The following is a 20,313-nucleotide window of genomic DNA, read 5'->3' on the forward strand; positions in this document are numbered from 1 at the left end:
AGCTGACAATACGACCGACACAAGGGTGCTTGAAACGGGATATGATATCTGTGATGACGAGGAATCGTAGATACTGCTGGGTATAGGTGTTTCGGTTGCGATTTGCGTGCTAGGCAGTTGGGCCCCAGAGTCGACGTTATTAAAGGATGGTCCTGCTGTAGGCACGCTTTCCTCTACAGCAGTGATACGTGATACAATTTGTGTTGCAGAAGTTGATGAATGTCCATGTACTGTATGTGCTGCTCTCAAGTAGTAAAATAAAAATAAGCGGATGTCAAACTTACGGGCGACGACTCTTATTTGGGCAAAACATGCCAAAAGTAAGAGGGTTGTATAGAGCGTCTTTGAAACTTCTCTGAGATTCATGATATGAATGGAAAAAGGAAAAAAGAGAAAGAAAGACAAACGTTGCACATGCTCTCACATTTTATACACTTGCACGCAAAACTTCAAAGTTTAGTCTTCCTGATTCGACATGTCAGCGTCGTACCAAAGCAGATCTATGATTTCCTTTTTGTATCAAATTCGCCTTGTCGCTGTCATATGCAGTACGCAATATAAATGTGTACATGTTTGTATGTGTCGTTCAAAATGACGTTTCTAGAAAAGATAGAGTCTACAGTCGCTTTTTCTGTGGTCCACTTTTCTGTACTTATACAGTAGAAGGAAAGAAATATAAAGTCTGTATGTAGAGTGTGTGACCCAACGGACACAAAAACAAGATCACTGTACATAACATCCTTCATTGGTTTAGTCTGCTTTTTGTTTTCTCGTGTGACAAATTTTGAATAACGCAACTTCTACAATGATATGCACAGTAGCGTCTTATAATAATACTCCACGTTACGTGTAGTTGCTTTTTGCAACCTTTAAAATACAAAGGATTGAGAAAAGTCATCGATTATTGTTACTGTACTCTAACCATATGCAGTGATACACATACCAATAGGTCAATTATCTTTCAGATAATATTGCTATGATAATGACATTTGAGAACATACTAGCGGTGTCGCAATTTTATCGTAGTGCAATACGTAGTTTATCATACCATTGGCAAACATGTAAGGATATGTCCAACAGATAGATGAGGCAAGATGTAATAGCGTATATTATATATCATAGGGTTCTTGGTAGGATGCCAAAGCAAGAGGTCGTCGTCAAAAATCTTCTCACTATCATAGATGTAGATTACAAACTGGTTTAGAGTCACGCTTTGATATAGAAACAACGAGACAAAGCACTTCAAAAGTAGGTAGCATACGAGCATTTTATTCCTCAAGACTTCATAGCTATACTTCATATTGAATGATGTTGAATTTATAATAAAGGAGACAAGAGAGCGAGCAAAAGCAGCTACATACATACGTGGTATATACCTCACATAAGCGAGAGCGATGCCCATCAATAAGTCTTAAATCAACACAACAAGAGCGCTTAAAGTTGATTATGGATGTGTTCCTCCAGGTGACAATGTTAAATTGACATTTGAAAAACGAGCGACCCCTGGGAAGTTTATACACCAACTGTTACAAAATCTTAATCTGAGAATCCAGAAAACTGGGCTTTGCCAAATGCTTTTGATCACAGAAGTATGTGTTATTTCCGTTGCTACTTTCAATATCATTGTTTTGTGCACAGGTATGTATACTTTATTATTTAGATATTGCGAATGCACGCAGTACCATATAACTCTCTCAGAGGATGTCTTTCAGGCGACTGCACTGGTGGTGCCCTTGCAGCCAGAGCAATTTGTATTTGGCAAGAAAACAGTTTCATCTTGTGCAACCACACCCGAAAATTAGTCGCATATTTGGCCAGATACTGTACGGAACTGCTTTAATCATGGAATGAATCATCCCGTACTCTTTATAATTTTTCATATACAGCACCTCGCATGACATTAGGCTTCGTGTTGCTCATATAGTAGCATTCTATAACGCTCAGGGTATAGGAACGTGGACATGAAACAGCATAAGCTCAGATTATTGAACCTCTATCACGAACCATTATTGTTAGACAATAATGCAATAATAATACAAGATCCTACAGTAAAGTCCCTTTTTTTTTCATACATAAATTCTCTGAAAACAAGGGATTGTGAAAGTTAACGAATACTAGGACAAACTACATATTGCGGAGCAAATATATACGCATATATAGCAGACATGCATAGCGAGGCACTGCTGCGGTTTTCTCATTTATGATGTTTATAATTAACGGCGCATACCGACTTTATGATAGCAGCTGTTGTATCCAACATGGTCAATAACACATACTATTTGTTCCGTTACTAGTGATTTCTGTTACTGTATCATATTATTTCCCTCATAACCTCACGTGGGTCGAGGATTCATTATCCAGGCACATTATGATGTCTTGATGTATTTATCCGATGCATTCACCTTTACTGACCTTTACTCACAAACTACATTACTGATCCTCCCGTATAATCATTTATATTAACTCAGCCGTTCAATGCACATACTGGATAGCTGCCAATCATATACTGTACCACTTTTTATACAGTAGATAGAGAATTACAGCCGATGCAGTTTTAACCCTGAATTGATCCGTTGGAAGTAAACATGTGGGGATGTAAATTTCTATTATGTTACTCTTACCATTCTCAAAGTTTCGATGAAGTCATTTGCAAGCTGAAGGTTAATGGATTCGAAATAAAGGGGGTCGACCGCAGCTGTGCGATTTACGTATTATCTATCCTAAAAGGTACAGTCAAATTCCAATACAAAAACTCTCAGTCTATACACACTGCGCATCGTTCCTTCCCGCTTAGTTTTACATGATGCTTGCTATTTTGTGTATTCCCAAACACATCAATACTGAAATCAAATAATTCATTGAAAGAAAACGATAGTCCTCAAGGTATTATACTTTTGTTATAGAAATATCACCATCAAAAATTCAAAAGATTGTGATAACCGCCACACAGCCGATAAGTCCCAAACAAGCCAGAATCCGCCAAATAGTAATTCGTCGTTTCGCAATACCTGTCAAGCCGAAATGATCCATGATACATGCCATGATTATCTATACCCACGCAATATAGATGCCCAGAGAGAGGAAGAAGGCAAAGGATATATCAAAGTTATTTTAGGCTGTTCACTTCACTAAATTGTTCAAATGATGCTTATAGCTATACATTTTCTTTGTGATTAGAAGAAAAAGAGAGAGAGAGAGTAACTACTTGCCTGAGAGCACACATTCACACTAAGCACAGTGCCTGCGCCCATGTTGATCACCGTAAAAATATTGATAATGACATAGTAAGTTCCTAGTATTCCACCTAGCAAAGATTACCAGATGAATATATTGTTGTAACATGTCGGTAAGCGTTTATAATGACCACCTTTGAATCATACATACCGATCCACGAATACCACGGGCTCTCTGAGGGGGAGGGGGAGAATGGACGATATATATATGTTAATTCGTGAGAAAAACTTGAATGGTTTATGTTAATACCTTTTAAACGGCTAAACCGGGGTCGTGGAGTTTTTAGAACTAATACATCAAATGCAAAAGCAAGCAAGTTGGCCATCAATCCAATCACAAAATTGGCTGTTGCAGAGAACGATCGACCAGCAATTACACGCATGGAACCATTGGTACCTAAATTATTTTTTAAGGTTTAAAATTTTACGTGTTGTATGTGAGTCATTTTTCTATTTTGCATTTTGTCCGAAGCCTAATTATCTCTTTTCCGTTTCTCTCATATATATCTAGAACCTGCTATTGTGGATGCGTACCAGATTGAACAGCAACAGCCATTCCACCAGTGATCATAAAAAATACAGCAACGGCTTTGCCATCGTGAAAAAAATGTTGAATGCGATGGCTTATGCTGTTACTACTGCTCTTATCGATATAATTGCCTTCATCTATAATTCGTTGATCTTTGTCGTTTGTCGTAGCAGCAACTTCCGGTACCACAGCAGTATCAGTAGCAGGAGGTCGCTGCCGTAACTGCTCTTCATCATTGCTGAGGTTGTCGTCATCGTTCATCGTTGCCGTACTTGTGTCTGTTTCAAGTTGCTGTTGCTGCTGCTCCTGCTGTCTTTCATCGACCGCTCTTTGTCTCTGTTGAAGATCGAGGATGCTGTCATGGACTGTAGATACAGATGATTCATCGTCCTTCTCCTCGTCACGTCGACTCATAATAATACTAAAGAAAAAGGTGCTGCGGAAATGAAAATTGAATAGCAGTAGAGAGGGAAAAAAGTACAATGAGGGAAAAAAAGAAACCAACTCCTTCGTATCATTCCTTTTCTTTTATTCAGGGTTAATACATAATTCACGCTTTGGTCCGTGTGTCACCCCAATGTATTACTCAGCAAAAGAGGTAGTCTCAGCTTGATCCGGCCAGAGGATCGGAGGCATACTCTCGCTTTTCTTTCCATTTCATTTTTGCAGATCAAAGACTGATCCAAATGGTATGGTCACTGACTCCGTCTACAAAGGTAAAGGCGTATTGGGCCATGAATTTTCCGAGGATACCAAAGAGCATGATTGCCAGTACGCGTAAACTTGAAATTTCCAAATAAACTATTGAATTACATGTCGTTAAAAGCAAATAACAAAAGGGATCAGAGAATGATTTCTTTGCTTCTCTATGTCCTTTTTTCTTCAATCTGTCTGTGTACCTGATAACGCTTCAGTATTGGAAGCCAGCACAATTAGACCGACGAGATAAGAGTATTCGAGCTGTTTGTAATCCCATATCACCATGAGGATAAGTAGCATTTTACCGAAACTGGATATGACGAGCGCCATAGCAACATAATTGTATCTATTACAGGGCACGACCTTTTCAATTAGCTATAATGGTGGCAATCAAATACAGGAAGCAAGAGACATGCCTTATCTTTTTTGATCGGGGCACAAGCACTTGGATCGCCAGATTGATAAAGCCATGAAATGCAACAAATTCTACAAAGCGATTGTCATTACTAGAACATCTATCAAAGACACGCATTTTGGTTCGCTTACCAAACACACAAAGAGCAAGTATATAAAGGTATTGATGGTATAACGGCCGAGGTGCAAATGTGGAATTGTAATCGGCATAGTAAGTTTCAAGACGAAACCATTTGATATCTATTCCCCGTTATGTGGGATATGGTTAAACGTGTTGATGAAAATTCAGGCAAAAAATGCATGCGTACTCACAAACTTCAAACAATATGAGTAAAATGGCGAAACGCGACACGTGAGGCTGTTATTGGGAGAGCTCGTTCAGATGAATAACGCGTCTCTTGTAAACCTTCACTCGCACTATCTCTTTCCACGTTTCTTTTTACTCTTGGTAAATTTTACCTCTATACCATTTCCAGATTGTGCTATACGATTGAACAGTAAATGTCGATATACTTGAGGTTTCAACAGCAACATGTCAATGAATATTATTACAAAGTCGTGTTCAATGTATTTATCTGCAAAACGATTGCACTTTTCCTATTTGTATATGAGAAGCACATTAACAACAACAACAACAATAGCATCAGCGGTCTTTACTAGTATGCTCTGTGTTAATTAAACTGTACTTACACATGATGTCAAACGAATATTATCTTTACTGTATTGTGTATACAAATCTCGGACCAATGATCCACATTCCACACATGTTGGCATTGTGGGGGAAAGAAAAACCAGTAAAACGATGGAAAGGAGGACGAAAAAATGAAGTGGAATGAAGTACAATAAGGGGAATATATTAAGGAAAAACGATGACAGGTGAAGACAGCAGTGTGGTCTTGCGGGTAAAATGACGGTGGCGGTGGTGATGTAGTGGAAAAGGTGATGCTGCGTTCTGTGTGAGAAGATAAAATCGACTCTGTTCTTTTTTTCTATATCTATTATACGGTGTGCGTGTGTGTATGTGCTTGTGTGTGCGTGTGTGTAATGCGACGAAGAAAGGGTAAAGAAGACAATAATAGCAGTAATATATACAGTTGAAAAAAATGACGTCTTTCTCAACTGATAACACACTTGTTCTTCGATCGTCGCTTGTATATCTCAATGTATTTTAACTGCTTGTTATTAATCGCACCTCGTCGCCGTTCACGGATATAGGCGACAGCATCTAGCGCAGGCATCCCCAACTCAATCAAAGCTATCGCGACTAATACAGGCGCTCTATTTTAAAAATGACAGTAGTATCATAAACCACGTTACTATCATCCACTCACGCAACACACCAACCAACAACCAAAAAATATCTGATTTAACCATTCTACCTTCCAAGACCCGCCACACAATGCGTAGCAATGCATGGTGCAGGAGGGTCGCCATCCTGTCGCTGTTTGTCTTGCTGCTCTGGAAACCGTTCGTCGACCAAATTTAGCCATGCATCAACAATGGTAGCAGGTGGTGCCTCGCCGTCCCCAAATACCCAGTCATGCACCTGGATCCCTTTTTCCTCCAACAATGTGGGCGAATACGTGGCGTAGCAGCACCTGACAACGTCGCTTACGTTCCATCGGTTGAATTCCTTATATATACATTCAATAAATATGGAGAAAACATGGACTCACCCAGCAGCCATTTGCGCATTCAACATGTCTTCGCTCCTTCTTTGCATAACTACACTTATATCCGCTCACAGTATAATACATTGTTGTTGTTACCTCTATGTAGAGTGGTAGATTGTTGTTGCTTGGTGCATCGACAATCAAAAAGCGAGCACCTTTATATTCAATATATGTCGGAGGATTGATAAGCGATCGCTGTCCGGTACCAAACTGTGGAGATCGAGAATACATTTTTTCTGGATTGTATCATGTGTGGTACGCCATAAATATGTTTTTGTAAAAGAATGAGTCACTGATTGATTGATTTGCATTTTCATATGCACCGGCACATGATATCATGTCCTGTTTCTTTACCTTTTCAAAAACAGACGCAAAGAGAGAAAAACTGGAATATGTATATATAGTGCAAGAAACTACAGTAGTGGTAGTACTGGTGATAAAGAACGAGAATAAGGAAGTTTGGCGGGCTGCTGCTGCTGCTTGTTGCGAATTCAATCGCAGTGTTTAGATGGACTCGATGTGAGCTAGTAAATGTTATGCGTCGTAGTTTTCTGCCGAAGTTCTTGTAAGGAGTTCCCGAAAATAGATGGGTTTTCAAAAACTGCGTTGAAACAAAGTAATGGAATGGGCAAATCAGCAAAGAAGTAGTTCCATTTGTCCGAGGACTCAGAGCATTACCGCTAGTCGATGTAAATGACGAGAAAGAGAGAGAAGGAAAGAAAAAAATACAAGAAAAAAAAGTAAGGAAGAGGGTAACACGGAACAACCCTGCGTGTGTAGGTGTGTATGTATGCGTGTATGTGTTTAGCTCGGTGCTACGCACGATGTACTTGGTGCAGCTGGCAAGCATTGGCGACACCTGCCGGCATTTCTCCACAGCAGCAGCAATATATAGCGGAACCATAATACATGAGTGTCGCTGACTAGGCGATCTTCTTCACTGAACTCCATTCGATCCATTTAATCTACTATTACTACTACATACTACAGGCATATGGTCCATTCGTTCACAATAACATTGTATTCCCTTCAGCCTCTTTGTTGTTGTTCTATGCGGGATCGTCTCCCGTATTTTTATTCTTTTAAAAACAAAAAAACAATTGGTGGGGATGGAACTATGCTTTAGTTTCAACAGCGTTGTCCTTGTTATCAATAATGTTCAATCGAGGCATGTTGGAGGTGGCAGCAGCATTAGCGGCACTCTTCAACTTGGCGTTCTTTTCAGCCTGCTTCAATTCTTCGGCTTTGATGTGTGCGACACGTGCAAACTAAAATATTCATATATAACCGAAATATTCATACGCGATCAGTTATCTCGCGTTCTTTTCTACTCTTTCTCTTTCTTTCATTATCGAATATGATTCGTACCTCCTTGGTGTGATGAAGGCATTCCATATAATCGTCACGTTGGGCATTGCACTGTTGAGGGAAATCGGCGCCAGCATAGCATTTGTTGAATTCTTGCCAAAAGTGGAAGCATCGGCCACGGCCTAATATATATTTTTTCCAATTTAGTTTTTAAGTTAATGAAAACCTGTATTCGTACTTTTTTTTGACTTCATTCTTTATGTATTTTTATTATAGCACAGTTTCAGTGAATTGATTGCTTACCGCCATTCAAACCGAAACCTGAAGCCATTGTGTAGTTGTAATGTTACGCTTGAAAGTTGGAACTCTGGGTCTATAAACAATTTTGAGACGAGAGAGAGGGACCGCCAAAAAAGTGACGTCGCTTCGGCCGAGCTCAGCCAATCAGAATCGGATGTTGTCAAAGAGATAGCTAGAATATATAAATGCCAGCGCTGCCAACTTACATGTAAACCCTTTATATCAAATAGTATACCGGTAATTTTTAACGTTAAAAAACCTTGATTTTACTGTCAATCCCGTACTATTCTGACTCTATATGCTTTTCAGCAATGATACTCAAACCCTCACTTTTACGTAATCATTCTCAAACAAACATGCGGAAATAGTATATATTCCTTAGCAGCGGTCCATAGCAACATCATGTGCTACCTAGCAACAGGAACATTTTTCATCTTAACAGCACGTTTTCTATAGCAGCAGAGCACTTATCATAACGACAGCACGTTTTTCATAGTAACGGTAGCGGGCTCTCATTCAGTAACGCTATGTCTGCCTCAGCAACAGCAGATGTGCCGGTCTGCTTCAGTGCGTTTTCCCCAGCAAAAGCGCAACAGCCATCAATAAGAAGAAGAGTTTAGTCGCCATACAAATGACGTCAACTGCAACACTCAGCTTCGCTCTAAGCTGGCGTGGGTGGGATTGTGTGGCAAACTACGATTTGACAATCTCGGGTTCACAGATACAAACTTTTAAGACCAATATGGTTTAAGCATTCTTGTCCCTTTACTGATGAAAATTTCGAAAGAAAAGGTCCTTATGGTAGGTAACCTGGTACATTAAGAGATTTAGTACCTCGCTGAAGACCGAATAAAGTCGCATACACTAACGAAACAAGAGTATCGTACTTTCTTGCTCTACCTGAAGAACACTATAGGACATGCAAGCAGAAAAGTACTATTGTTTCGATATCAAGTAATAATTTAATAAGTGTGCACTTCATCTTTTTGCCCTCTGTGCGACACAGATCGGCCAATCGAAAGTGCAGCCAAGGATGATTAGCCAATTATTGGCATTCAACGTAAGAGGTTGCACACACATCATGCCACACCAAAACGGCTTTGATGAACCTGAGTTTTTTCACGCTTCTGGAAAAAACATAATATTGACTCTATACAACTCCGTTTTTTGTAACCTTTTTAGAGAAAAAGAGAGACGCTCGGTCCATTCCGTTATCTCTTTTCTTTTCCCTTGTCTATTTTTATCGTATTTTTCTACAATCGTGAGTAATTTAAAAAACCTCACACCAAATGACACAGTCTACAAAACCGGCGACGGCAAAAGGCGGGATTGTGATCTCCGTCATTACCGCGCTCTTGATTGACTTATTGGCATTCACTCTTATTCTGCCACTATTTCCTCGTTTACTAAACTACTACAGACAAGAAGAAGCAGGAAACAAGGTTAGTAATAACATTGGCAGGAGACATTTTATGTTCTATTGTTTTATTCTCTAGAAATATGTTTATGAAGAGGTGCTGGGTAATTAATGCCTGTTGCAACTATTAGGAAACACTGCTTGGATATGCATTGCAGATTATGGAACAATACAAGCATTTAATATCTGGCGATAGAGGGCATGGGAACAAATGGGATACGGTGTTTCTTGGAGGTTTACTAGGCTCGCTCTTCTCCCTTTTGCAGTTCATCGTATCACCCATCATTGGTCGAGCCAGTGATCGATTTGGGCGACGAAAGGTGCTCCTGTATACGATGGTAAGGAAGTGATCAGTCTCGAGACGAGCTAATGCAGTACTAATCTTAAATGTTTGTAAACGATAGATTGGTAACCTGCTTTCGACAGGTATCTGGATCTTTGCTCGGTCATTTACAATGTTCCTGCTCGCCCGTATCGTTGCGGGACTTAGTGAAGGCAATGTCCAACTCAGCATTGCCATTATATCAGATGTCACTCCGCCTTTACAGCGATCGCGAAGCTTGGTGAGAAACTTCCCCCTTTTAAAAAGAATCCGATATTGCAATATTGTGATCGACTCATAAAAAACGCCTAAATTAAATATATAGGCTCTCGTGGGTATTGCTTTTGCTGTAGCATTCACATTTGGACCCGCTATTGGGGCTTGGTTTGCTTCAGTCGATCTGAGCAAGATCTTCCCCGGTGCAAGCGGTATTTACCCATTCTCTATGCCAGCAATTGTTGCACTAGTGCTATTATCGATCGAGACGCTATACATCTTCAACAAGATCCCAGAGACAAAGGAAGCCAAATCAGCAGCAGCAAGGAAAGAAGAACAGACCCATACCAAAACACTGAAAAACAATGTCGAGTCGGTCGAACAACGTATCAGCAATTTACGCCGACTTAAACTGATCCACTGCCTGCATTTATTTCTGTTTTCGGGCATGGAGTTTACCCTTGTTTTCTTGACATTCGACGTGTTGGACTACTCGAATATGCAGCAAGGGAAATTGCTCGGTTACATGGGTATTTTGTCTGCGTTGCTTCAAGGGGGCTATGTGCGTCGACAGGTGCAACGGTTGGGCGAAAAAATGTTGGTATTGCAGGGTATGGCGGCTTGTGTCATTGGTTTATCGTCGCTAGCGATGGTGGCGTCGAGTGCATATGCTGTTCAATGGCTCTATTTCGGCGTTTCGTGTCTTGCACTAACGACAGGCACTGTTGTTAACTGTCTCACTGGACTGGCGAGTTTACAATGTCAGGAGGAGGAGGATAGTGATAATGACAAAACCAACGACGAAAAGAAGACCCATCCATCACTTGCCAAAGGAAGAGCCCTCGGCGAATTTCGTAGTTCCGGACAACTGGGGCGTGCATTGGGTCCTGTTTCAGCATGCGGTTTATACTGGCTTGCCGGTCCAACTAAATGCTACGGTACGGGAGCTATCATCATGAGTGCTGTTACCGTGACAACATTTTTAAGTGTTCCATCCACTCGAAAAGTAGTAAAAACAGAATAATAAAAGTTGAATGACCCAAAATTTGTAATTAGAATAGATGAGTAGTGGTACTTTATTATTAATTATCTAGATAGTACAAAATAAAACAGAGAGAGCCAACACGACAGTAGTACCAACACGTTTAGGAAGAGAACTAGTGCAAGCGAAGCAACTGTGATTAATACGAGTGTGCAAAAACTTTGATAATCTATGCGACTTACATAGTTGCTGGGAACAATGCCCACGCTGCCGTCAGCCTTCTTGGCTTGCCACCAATTACCCTTTCTGTCGAGGATTTCGAGCGTTTCATCCTTGGAAAAAGTCAACTCGTTTGGATCCTCAGGGTTTGCTTGGTCTAATAGAAGAACAATGTTGAAATGACAGCACGAATGAATATTGGATGTAGATGAGCTAAGGTAAACTACACGTCGCTGAAAACTTACATGAATGCAGAGCACTGGCCGTGGGGAACTTTTGGTGTTCTTGATGCGCCTGGGGAATAGGCGGATTGTTGTTGTTGTTGGCTGGGGTTTGAGGAAGAGGGTTTTCCTTGTTCTGGGACGGCGAGACAAAGTTGCGCTGGATCATGGGTGCGTTGATGCGCGGCAAACCGCCGCCATGACGACCACCGTAGAACAACGAGTACAACTTGGATTCCTCAGAGCATCCGAGCAAGAAGACCCAAAGATATTGCATGATGATGAGGATAATCAAACCACCCAAGGTTGCCTTGGCACCGCTGGTCTGCTCTTGTTCATAGTAGACGATAGGAATGAGATATGTCAAATAGACAATACTGATGGCCAACAATGTCAAAAGCTAGAAATTATAAAATTATACCGATGAGTTGCCCTTCAATCATTTTTAGACGCAATCCAATTAAGATAGAATACTTTACCAGGCCTCTGTGAGGACCGAATCCACCAACACCTATCGCTACAATCATGCCCACTGTAAAGAATAGTTCAAAGATAATAATCCACCACGTCACGCCGTGAAAAGCGGCAACACAAGCGCCGATAAATGCAATAAGCCAGCCTGCCTATTGAGAACGCACAAGAGTGATGAGAATCGATAGCATCATGTAGACATTCTGTAAGTTAGAACATTGATTGATGTTATCTTACAACTGCGAATGCTGCGGTGCCCAAGACGAGCGGATTAGTCAGAGGATAGATGTTTCCGTAGCTGTCCATGATGAACGAGTAAAGAAAAGATCAATAGCCATGGTAAAAGTCGCGTTGGCTCCATTTATTCCAACGCCTCGACGGGGGTCTCTCTGTTTCTTTTGGCTTGCAAGGGAGGTATAACATGTTTCATCATGGGGGAGGGGGTGGTTGAATAAGCATCATACTCCGAGTTTTGTTAAATACATATGCACGCGATGGTGACTATGAATGATTGACTAGAAACAAGTGGAACTATGAAGATGAATCTACGTGGTGACATAAATCTGTGCAAAGGACAACGCGAAAATTCGGTTTATAAATACTGTAAGAACTCGATATGATGCAAAAACTATATACACACATCATACACGCACTCATTTAGGATATAGCGCCATCCACCCACACTCTTTTGTTCTAGAAGGTATACGTATAAGCTACACAAATTTTCCGAGTTTCCCGGCGTTTGGCAAGTGACAGATGAATGCGAAACAAATAAATAAACACTCATACACTATATTGCGAGGTCGAACACTGCTATGTTACAAGTAAATCCTTGTACATTTATTGATAGAATGATGATGTATGATTTTGACCATCTCAAGTACTTGGAATAGAAGTGCTACAATAGTTACTTTGATTCCCTCATCAACTATGATACCTTTTTCAGCACAACAAACCCAAGATGATATCACTCCCACAAAAGGCACTTCATTCTGCGGCAAAAGACATCGACGTACCGTCAAAACAACAAGCTAAAATACTTTCATCGCAGGTACGCGTACACTCCCGGTTTCCTTCCTTTCACCCTTCCTTCAATCGGAAACCACACAGCGATATAGACACTTTACCATAGCTCATGATCGACAACATCATCATCCATTTGATATTTTCACAATACAGCACAAGGGAAAAGAGAGAGACACATAAAAAAGAGGTTGATCTGTACACTATTGCAGCACAAAAGTGGGCGATGACTTATTGATTCAAAGACAATAAACTAATAAACGATCGTCCAACTTGTTGAAAGATGGCTACATATGTCTAAGGCTCCGTTTAACGGTACTATTATACAAGAAAAAATTTTGGTTAGTCAGTAACTATTTTTTTCCTTGAAGGTCGAAATGCCCACATGCCACGTTTCCCCTTTTCTTCGCAATTAGAAAAAGAAATTCACCTTGTGGAAACCAATATCGTTGGCATATTCACGGAAGCACTGACGGCAGATGTTCAAGTTGTACTTGCGGATCAAAGCAGCACTGTGAGCGCAGACACGGCTAATTTTACAGAATTTATTTTTTTTCAAAACGGAACATGTATACATTAGGTCCAATTGAAATTGAAGACAAGCAAAGCACTAATAGAAAAGCGAATATAGGAAAGAATACATACCACTGACGGGAGCCCTTACCGAACTGACGGGGGCGCGAGTTCCAAACGTTAGCGTGAGCCATTTTTTAAAGCGATTGAGAGAAGGAAGCAGGCTTTTCAAAAATTGCCAACCTTTTTTTACCCTGTGGCTTCGCTGCGTATTCGGAAAGAGCCAATGAAATTGCAGCATGCGGGTTCCGTTTGACTTCCGGTCGTTTTATGGTTGGCGGCGGGCACTTGAGTACGTTACAATAGTAAGCAGGCACACAAACAAGTGCATGCAAGCATTTGCCAATAAGTACATTTTACTTTGGAAATAGAGAACAAACATTGAGGCTTATTACAAATAGCTCAAATTTCAAGATATTTTATATATAAATATAAGAGAAAATAGATATAAGAATGTTCAAACAACAAGGTGGGTGGGGTGTATATGGTTCAGAAAAGAAGAAAAAAGTAGTGGGAGAGGAAAGAAGACAATTCACATATGTAAAGAGAAGAACAGAGAAATAGAGGTATATATAACGACGTGTCTATCGCGACGAGTTCATAAGGCCAGAAATCCAAGAGGTACGCTTATCGCGTGGGCTAGGTGCTTCACCGTTCTCCGAAACAGTGCCTCCACCACGCAAGGGCTTAGCAATACGGCCAAATGTCAGTGCAGCCATCGAGTTCTGCGACTTTTGCTGCGAGCGTGCATGCTCAAGACGTTCACGCACAGCTTGCAGCTGGGCCTCGAACTTTTGGTTCTGTGTGATCAATTTTTCTTGAGCGTCTTGCAAGAGTGATTCGAGGCTCTGGATACGCTCATTACGAGCAATCAGCTTGCGTTCGGCTAACGCGACTTCTTTCTTGAGCGATGCGTTCTGTTCAACGAGCTATTGAAATAAAAGTTGTTGACTTAGCAATCGTTTTCTTTTCCGGCATGTAGCTGTTGGCTTATTACCTGCTTCTGCACGTTAGTCAACTGCTCCAGGTTGCGTTCCAAGAAGGCCATCTTCTTTTGCTGGGCCTTGTTGTTGCTCGTCTTGAGAACGTTGTTGTAATGCTCTCGCGTCTCATCAAGCGACATTTCAAGTTCGACCACACGCTCACATCGGTTTTGCAGGTCGCGCATCAATGCCTTCTTCATCACTTCAAAGTCGGCCAACTGCTGAGCCATGGACTTGCGCATACGCTCAAGATCCTTCTCCTTTTCAGAGAGATCACCAGTGCCAGCGGGTGCTGGAGCAGCAGCCTTGTCCGCAAGCGTAGCTTGCAATTGATCGTTGGCAGCCGTGAGATCGGCCATGGCCTTAGCAAGTCGTTCCTGATCTTGCTGCTTGCGCTCCACCTCGCTCTTGAGCTCTTCAATCTCCTTCTGCTGCACCTCCTTTTTGGCATTGTGGGCAGCCTCGAGTTTACTCTTGATCTCGGCGATCGTCTCAGCAATGTCAGCCTTGGACTTGACGCCAGCTTCTTCTTCGGCAATTGTCTTGTCGAGAAGTTCTTCGTACTCTTGTTCAAGGGTACCGAGTCTGGCCTCGAGATCGGTCTTTTTGCGTTCGATTGCACCCTTCTCGTAGGTCAGATCATTGATTGTCTTGGTATGTTGATCAAGCAGCACCTTGGATTCAGCCAGTTCACGGCGAAGTGCTACGACCTTCTCGGTGCTCAGCTGGCCAGCACCTTCACCATCGAGTTTGCTAAGAGCATCACGGATTTGGCGCTCTTTCTCATTGATTTGGCCCTAGAAAATTAAAAGGCATTGATAAGTTTTGTTTGTACCACAAAGGATCTAGAATTTGAGTATGAGCTTTACCGATGGATCGAAACCAGACATCATCTGTGCCATCTTTTCAGCCTTCTTCTTTTCTTTCTCGCCGTCGGATGCTTCCTTGTGTGCAACGCGAACTTCGGCGAGGTTTTTCTTGAGTTCCTCAAGTTCAGAAATGAGATCCTGATTTGCTTCCTTGAGCGAGTCCACGGTAATGGCATTCTCTTTACTCTCGTACGAGATCTTTTGGAGCTGAAGACGAAGCTCGCTCAGTTCTGAAGTCATCTGCTGGTTTTCCTTGGTAACCAGCTGCTCCTGCTCCTTGTAGTAGCTCGTTTCTTCTTTAAGCGATTCGAGGAGCTTCTCACGGTTGGCCAATTCGGTCTCCTTTTCAGCGATCTGGTCCATTAACTCGTTCTCGCGCTTCATGTATTCTTCGCGCTCATCCTTCTCAAGCACGATGGCCGGTGTTGCTGGACGCGAAATTTCCTCAGCAACGGCTGGACTCTTGAAACCAGGTGCTGGCGGCAATGACTTGAAATCGCCCTTGGACACCTTGTCCATGGTGACCCATTTGTCTTCAGGAACGGTGTTACCGGCACGCCATACGTTGACTTCGCCTTCCAATGCAGCAATGTATGTCTGGAAAGTCACTGCATCGGACTTGACCTTCTTCAAGAGTGCCTTGAGTTCAGCGGGCGACAAATCGGCGTTCACCTTGGCCTTGTTCTTGATGGTCTTTGCACGAACACCGAAACGCAAGGTCGATAAAGTTTCTGCCTCGTTGTACGACGAAGGCGAACAGTTGATAATAAGTGTTGTGCGCGAGTTACCACCTAGCGACTCTTGCAAAATACGGGTCAATTTGGAATCACGATAGGGAATATGGCTCGACTAGAAGAGAGAGAGAGGCAAAAATTAGGATTAGTACACTTTGCATATTCTTGGTTGTAGGATGAAAGTATATGTACCTTGCCGTCCGTCAAAGCATTAATAACCATGCCCAGAGCGGTCAACGACTTGTTGATCTTCTTTGCTTCTTCAAGCGTTTGGCCAGATGCACCGGTTTTACCAACCTATAGCGTAAGTGAAAACGGTTTAGTTGAGGATTTCATTTAAATCCGAAAGAAAGAGTGAAGGATCGACATTTACTTTTTCGGAACCGGCCAAATCGACAAGATAGAGCTTGCCACTCTTGGCTGCACCGGTATCAACATTCTTTTGGGTGATGGTGATCTGGACGATGGAATGACTTCGAGAACTTTCGGCGTTCATGTTGGTGTAAGCAACGACACGGTTGTTGCCACCGCGACGCATGACTTCGTACACCTCATCGGCGGAACCTACATAGACTTCCAGCAAGTCCTTGACGTAGATACCCTTTTGCTTATCCTCGTGAATAGGCAGGTTGTCGCGCGAGGCTAGCAAGATGAGAGCAAGTGTTTTAGTGGGATGGTTGCTTAAGCACATGTGTTAAAAGCAAAACAACACTCACGGTTAAGCAGATCTCGGACTTTCTCCATGTAAATTTCCATGTAGGAAACTTTAACGGTGAATTCGAGGTTGCTCGGAGCAGCCATGATACTGGCAAAGATCTGCTCAACGATACGAGGGGTGATACCCTTGGTCTTTTCGTCATCGATATCGGCACCCTGAAAAGTGAAAAAAGTAAAAACAATTAACTTGTTAGTTTTCTGTGAATCTGGCAAATTGATCTATGCAAAACATCAATGACGTTACCATCATAGTATACGTTTTACCGGAACCGGTCTGACCATAAGCAAACACGGTACCGTTGTAACCGGCGGTGACATCTAGAAGAAACGGTTTGAAAATTAGAGTGTAAGCGCTTCCGGTACCATCAACGACATATGAACAAGCTCCTTTTTTTCTGTGCTCTTATCGCCAAAGTAAAGACGTACCGTCCACGATAGTTTTGACGGAATAGTCAAAGACATCCTTTTGAGCAGTGTTACTGCCATAGACCTTGTCGAACGCAAAAGAGCCCTTGAATTCCTTGCCCTGGAATGGTGATTACCCCATCCACATAAAGCATTAGCAAAAAAAATAAGAAGATAGAAAGGTCGGCGGCACTTTTAGGTGAGTTTCAAAATACTTACATTCAGTCCTACAGCAGTTCCTTCATCGTCAATGTCAATGACGGGAACGCCGCCCTCTCGAATCTCCAGAGAGTTCTGGGGCCGAAAACGACACACGACTTTGATGCTGTTCCCGGACATGTTGGGCGGATGGGAAAAGAAATCAGGAAACAGAAAGGCGAGGGGGGGGGTTTGGAAAACGACAAGCGCGGGGCTGGCGCAGAGGAGCTTAAAACCGACAGGTAAGCGAATCCCGGTTGTACAGAGTATCCTTCACAAGCTAAAACATTTTCAGGTTTCCGGAGGAGTGACAGCCGAGGGCTCATTCATTTCTCACCGCACACTATACTGACTGCCACACAGAGGGTGTATGATATACGTACGTACGTGTGTACGTACAGCACGGCACCCACACATAATGCACGCATTTCAACCACGCGCACTCACGCACGTACACAGCATCCACCCCATGATATTTACTCTCTTCTTTCTTTGTCTACACGGTTGTCATGGGAGCAGGCCAGTGAGTCGCCCTGGGGTAGCTGTCATCGATACTGAAGGGGGAGTGTGAGCTAGAGTGCTAATTCATCATGCGGCAGCGATATGGAGGTGCACTTCTTCTCATCGACCCGTGTGTGGTACATGATGCAACATTCTGCACATAGAGCCGGAACCTTCTGATCTTCTTGTACCTGATGTCGGAGCAGGGACGAGAGTTAACGGAGTTGCACGATGGATTCGGAGCTTATTGCTATTTTTTCATCTGACCAGCGATCTTCTTTTGCGCGGATAGTGGAGTATGTGCCTTTACAATAGACAACAGTTCATACAGCCTATTTTTGCTTGCAACAAGCGAGATCGATAAGCTAGTGCAATCCAGCCTTCGTTAGTTCAGGCTACGAACGAGGGTATGCTTATATTTCCACAAATGGCACTTTTCTTCACTCGGTTTTAGGGTGCACAGACGGCTTTGATTGGGACAAGAGAAACAAATGGGCCTGGATCGTGATACAAAAAGACGAAAAGCGGGCCGGGATATCAATTAACGAGAGACACCTCGCTCACTGAGGACTGAGAGAGAAAGCCAGAGCGATCGACCCAAAGTGAACCAGAAAAAAACCAATTTTTCCTTTCATTCCTCTTTTTTTTTTCTCTTTCCATACTAGTTTCTTTTGACTCCTTCTCTTCTTTTTTCCTCCACTCTTCTTTCTCGAAGCCATGGCATCTTATTACAATAACCAGCACGACTACGGAGCACCGCCACCGCCACAACACTACCAGGATTCATCCTATCCAATGTACGACATGGGCTACCGCGACAATAACGTGACGAGCCCGACTGTTGCGACGGACGACGGCTACGGTGCGAAAAGATCTCGGAATTCTCGGCAGAACGGCCAGTACCAGCACCTAGGCGATGGTGGACCAGTCTTGTACGTCGAACAACAGCCAGAAAAACGATCGTGTCTCGACAAAATGTGCTGCGGATGCTGCACATGTTTTCCTCGCTGGGCACGATGGATATGCTGCTTTCTGTTCCTGATTATTGTTGCCATTGGCATCGTGATTGGCGTGCTGGCCGCGCTCTTCAAAACACCTGAGATCAACTTCAATGGTCTCCAGGGCGAACCATCCTTCAACTTGACCGGCACCACTGCCAATTTCAACTTTAATTTGAATATCACCGTTGACAACCCTAATGTTCTTGGCGTTACGTTTGAAAAGATCGAAGCCAAGGTGTGTTTCGATGTGTACTTCTTTATTTTGAGAACTTGATATATGTGCACACTCGCTAATGGGTTGCTGCATATCGCTTAGGCTTATTACCCGGGTTATCGAGACAAGAGCATCGGTGGAGGTATCAAGGACAATGTGCACATTGGCAAGGAGACTGTCACCACAATTATCTTCCCATTTACCATTTCCGTTGATGCCATGAATACAGAAACACAGGCCATCCTGTACGATATCATGGGTAAATGTGGTGTGCTAGGTGGTGAGGCACCCGGGATCACCATTGACTACGATGTCGTTCCTACCTTGGATATCATCGGTATCAAAATTTCACCCACTATCTCTAACAGCGCCAACTTGCCATGCGACAACTCTGTAAGTTATTGTACCTTGATGGAAGAAAGGAGAGAAAGATTGAAGGACTAGAGTACTGAACGCATACACAATTTGGGCTTCTGATTCACAGGACATACCGAATCTGTCTGATCTGGGTGGATTGACAAGTTTGATTCCTTCCGATGTCGCGAACCAACTTCCGACCAATCTTGGTGATGTTACTGGTCAGCTAGAAAACCTACCGACAGAGAATATACCAACGAGCATATAGAAAAGAGAGAATATTAAGAGAGTAAACAAATTTTATATGTGTATTTGTAAAATACTTACCTTGTACATATACAGCAGTATCTTTTTTTCTAAATAATAATTGTGTCGTGTCGAGAGCTGGCTTTCGTGTTGCCTTAATGACTTTTGTCTGTACAACATTAACTACTTGCGCTTTTCAAGAAGCCAGCTAGTCCCGTGAAAAGAGTACATCAATTTGTACAGGGACACCATCAAGAGATTTATCTACGTGGCAAAATCAGTACGCATGCGAGATTTACTGCTGCTACTGATACATACCACGCATTTTCTTACATGGTTCTTTGATTATCTCTTCGGTGGAATAGCCTGTCCTTTACCATCACCGGATCCAATGATTGACATTCCTTTTATGGCAACATGCTCATCACACGAGCCATATAAACACAGTATATTAATACGAACAATATAAGGAAATTAATGGGCTTGGC

At 42.4% G+C, this 20,313-nt stretch overlaps 10 protein-coding genes across 10 annotated transcripts; 2 read left to right on the forward strand and 8 right to left on the reverse strand.

Annotated features, from left to right (window-relative positions):
• Positions 1 to 2,754: 2,754 nt before the first annotated feature.
• BDB00DRAFT_932229 (uncharacterized protein) lies at positions 2,755 to 4,265 on the reverse strand. Its single transcript, XM_053129069.1, has 5 exons — positions 3,768 to 4,265; positions 3,484 to 3,630; positions 3,385 to 3,408; positions 3,210 to 3,304; positions 2,755 to 3,048 (listed from the first exon to the last, which is right to left on the reverse strand). Exons 1-5 carry the CDS (start codon positions 4,174 to 4,176, stop codon positions 2,923 to 2,925), a joined length of 801 nt encoding a protein of 266 aa, XP_052975370.1. The 5' UTR covers positions 4,177 to 4,265; the 3' UTR covers positions 2,755 to 2,922.
• A 379-nt stretch (positions 4,266 to 4,644) lies between these two features.
• On the reverse strand, positions 4,645 to 5,649 carry BDB00DRAFT_771327 (Arv1 protein; the record flags this gene model as incomplete). Its single annotated transcript, XM_053119953.1, has 6 exons — positions 4,645 to 4,836; positions 4,901 to 4,947; positions 5,008 to 5,115; positions 5,188 to 5,233; positions 5,335 to 5,472; positions 5,566 to 5,649. The coding sequence occupies 6 exons, from the start codon at positions 5,647 to 5,649 to the stop codon at positions 4,645 to 4,647; spliced, it is 615 nt and encodes a 204-aa protein (XP_052975371.1).
• Positions 5,650 to 6,059: 410 nt separating this feature from the next.
• Positions 6,060 to 6,746, reverse strand: BDB00DRAFT_749881 (protein-tyrosine phosphatase-like protein; the record flags this gene model as incomplete). Its single annotated transcript, XM_053118596.1, has 3 exons — positions 6,060 to 6,153; positions 6,255 to 6,508; positions 6,645 to 6,746. Coding segments are annotated over 3 exons (450 nt in total), but the record flags the coding sequence as incomplete, so codon positions are not given.
• Positions 6,747 to 7,585: 839 nt separating this feature from the next.
• Positions 7,586 to 8,221, reverse strand: BDB00DRAFT_845209 (uncharacterized protein). The gene is made up of 3 exons (XM_053125055.1): positions 8,160 to 8,221; positions 7,917 to 8,038; positions 7,586 to 7,816 (listed from the first exon to the last, which is right to left on the reverse strand). The coding sequence occupies exons 1-3, from the start codon at positions 8,185 to 8,187 to the stop codon at positions 7,664 to 7,666; spliced, it is 303 nt and encodes a 100-aa protein (XP_052975373.1). The 5' UTR covers positions 8,188 to 8,221; the 3' UTR covers positions 7,586 to 7,663.
• Positions 8,222 to 9,269: 1,048 nt separating this feature from the next.
• Positions 9,270 to 11,261, forward strand: BDB00DRAFT_638988 (major facilitator superfamily domain-containing protein). Its single transcript, XM_053118126.1, has 5 exons — positions 9,270 to 9,417; positions 9,577 to 9,598; positions 9,705 to 9,911; positions 9,978 to 10,136; positions 10,221 to 11,261. Exons 3-5 carry the CDS (start codon positions 9,735 to 9,737, stop codon positions 11,133 to 11,135), a joined length of 1,251 nt encoding a protein of 416 aa, XP_052975374.1. The 5' UTR covers positions 9,270 to 9,417; positions 9,577 to 9,598; positions 9,705 to 9,734; the 3' UTR covers positions 11,136 to 11,261.
• On the reverse strand, positions 11,257 to 12,310 carry BDB00DRAFT_876779 (uncharacterized protein; the record flags this gene model as incomplete). The annotated part of the gene is made up of 5 exons (XM_053127524.1): positions 11,257 to 11,268; positions 11,336 to 11,469; positions 11,558 to 11,933; positions 12,013 to 12,156; positions 12,242 to 12,310. 5 exons carry the CDS (start codon positions 12,308 to 12,310, stop codon positions 11,257 to 11,259), a joined length of 735 nt encoding a protein of 244 aa, XP_052975375.1.
• A 1,026-nt stretch (positions 12,311 to 13,336) lies between these two features.
• On the reverse strand, positions 13,337 to 13,734 carry BDB00DRAFT_876780 (40S ribosomal protein S29; the record flags this gene model as incomplete). The annotated part of the gene is made up of 3 exons (XM_053127525.1): positions 13,337 to 13,345; positions 13,458 to 13,557; positions 13,673 to 13,734. The coding sequence occupies 3 exons, from the start codon at positions 13,732 to 13,734 to the stop codon at positions 13,337 to 13,339; spliced, it is 171 nt and encodes a 56-aa protein (XP_052975376.1).
• A 450-nt stretch (positions 13,735 to 14,184) lies between these two features.
• BDB00DRAFT_771301 (uncharacterized protein) lies at positions 14,185 to 14,529 on the reverse strand (the record flags this gene model as incomplete). The annotated part of the gene is made up of 1 exon (XM_053119948.1): positions 14,185 to 14,529. A coding segment is annotated over one exon (345 nt), but the record flags the coding sequence as incomplete, so codon positions are not given.
• Positions 14,530 to 14,552: 23 nt separating this feature from the next.
• Positions 14,553 to 17,647, reverse strand: BDB00DRAFT_771318 (kinesin heavy chain; the record flags this gene model as incomplete). Its single annotated transcript, XM_053119952.1, has 8 exons — positions 14,553 to 15,380; positions 15,453 to 16,301; positions 16,379 to 16,483; positions 16,560 to 16,828; positions 16,903 to 17,059; positions 17,148 to 17,221; positions 17,330 to 17,429; positions 17,528 to 17,647. The coding sequence occupies 8 exons, from the start codon at positions 17,645 to 17,647 to the stop codon at positions 14,553 to 14,555; spliced, it is 2,502 nt and encodes an 833-aa protein (XP_052975378.1).
• A 640-nt stretch (positions 17,648 to 18,287) lies between these two features.
• BDB00DRAFT_845217 (uncharacterized protein) lies at positions 18,288 to 20,028 on the forward strand. Its single transcript, XM_053125056.1, has 3 exons — positions 18,288 to 19,241; positions 19,323 to 19,814; positions 19,907 to 20,028. The coding sequence occupies exons 1-2, from the start codon at positions 18,725 to 18,727 to the stop codon at positions 19,664 to 19,666; spliced, it is 861 nt and encodes a 286-aa protein (XP_052975379.1). The 5' UTR covers positions 18,288 to 18,724; the 3' UTR covers positions 19,667 to 19,814; positions 19,907 to 20,028.
• Positions 20,029 to 20,313: the final 285 nt, after the last annotated feature.

The sequence above is a fragment of the Zychaea mexicana genome (assembly GCF_025766255.1).
Source record: "Zychaea mexicana strain RSA 1403 chromosome Unknown BDB00scaffold_95, whole genome shotgun sequence".
Lineage (NCBI taxonomy): Eukaryota > Fungi > Mucoromycota > Mucoromycetes > Mucorales > Lichtheimiaceae > Zychaea > Zychaea mexicana.

Bases quoted from the DNA above. Each gene is read 5' to 3' on its own strand.
- BDB00DRAFT_932229 (XM_053129069.1), bottom strand. From the start codon at position 4,176: ATGAGTCGACGTGACGAGGAGAAGGACGATGAATCATCTGTATCTACA. The intron at 3,409-3,483 runs GTATTAACATAA...CCTCCCCCTCAG, and splicing joins CCGGTTTAGCCGTTTAAAAG to AGAGCCCGTGGTATTCGTGG. The intron at 3,049-3,209 runs GCAAGTAGTTAC...GCGTGGGTATAG, and splicing joins GTGTGAATGTGTGCTCTCAG to ATAATCATGGCATGTATCAT.
- BDB00DRAFT_845209 (XM_053125055.1), bottom strand. From the start codon at position 8,187: ATGGCTTCAGGTTTCGGTTTGAATGGCG. The intron at 8,039-8,159 runs GTAAGCAATCAA...AATATATATTAG, and splicing joins AGGTTTCGGTTTGAATGGCG to GCCGTGGCCGATGCTTCCAC. The intron at 7,817-7,916 runs GTACGAATCATA...TGAATATTTTAG, and splicing joins GCCTTCATCACACCAAGGAG to TTTGCACGTGTCGCACACAT.
- BDB00DRAFT_638988 (XM_053118126.1), top strand. From the start codon at position 9,735: ATGGAACAATACAAGCATTTAATATCTGGCGATAGAGGGCATGGGAAC. The intron at 9,912-9,977 runs GTAAGGAAGTGA...TGTAAACGATAG, and splicing joins AGGTGCTCCTGTATACGATG to ATTGGTAACCTGCTTTCGAC. The intron at 10,137-10,220 runs GTGAGAAACTTC...TTAAATATATAG, and splicing joins TACAGCGATCGCGAAGCTTG to GCTCTCGTGGGTATTGCTTT.
- BDB00DRAFT_845217 (XM_053125056.1), top strand. From the start codon at position 18,725: ATGGCATCTTATTACAATAACCAGCACGACTACGGAGCACCGCCACCG. The intron at 19,242-19,322 runs AGGTGTGTTTCG...TGCATATCGCTT, and splicing joins GTTTGAAAAGATCGAAGCCA to AGGCTTATTACCCGGGTTAT.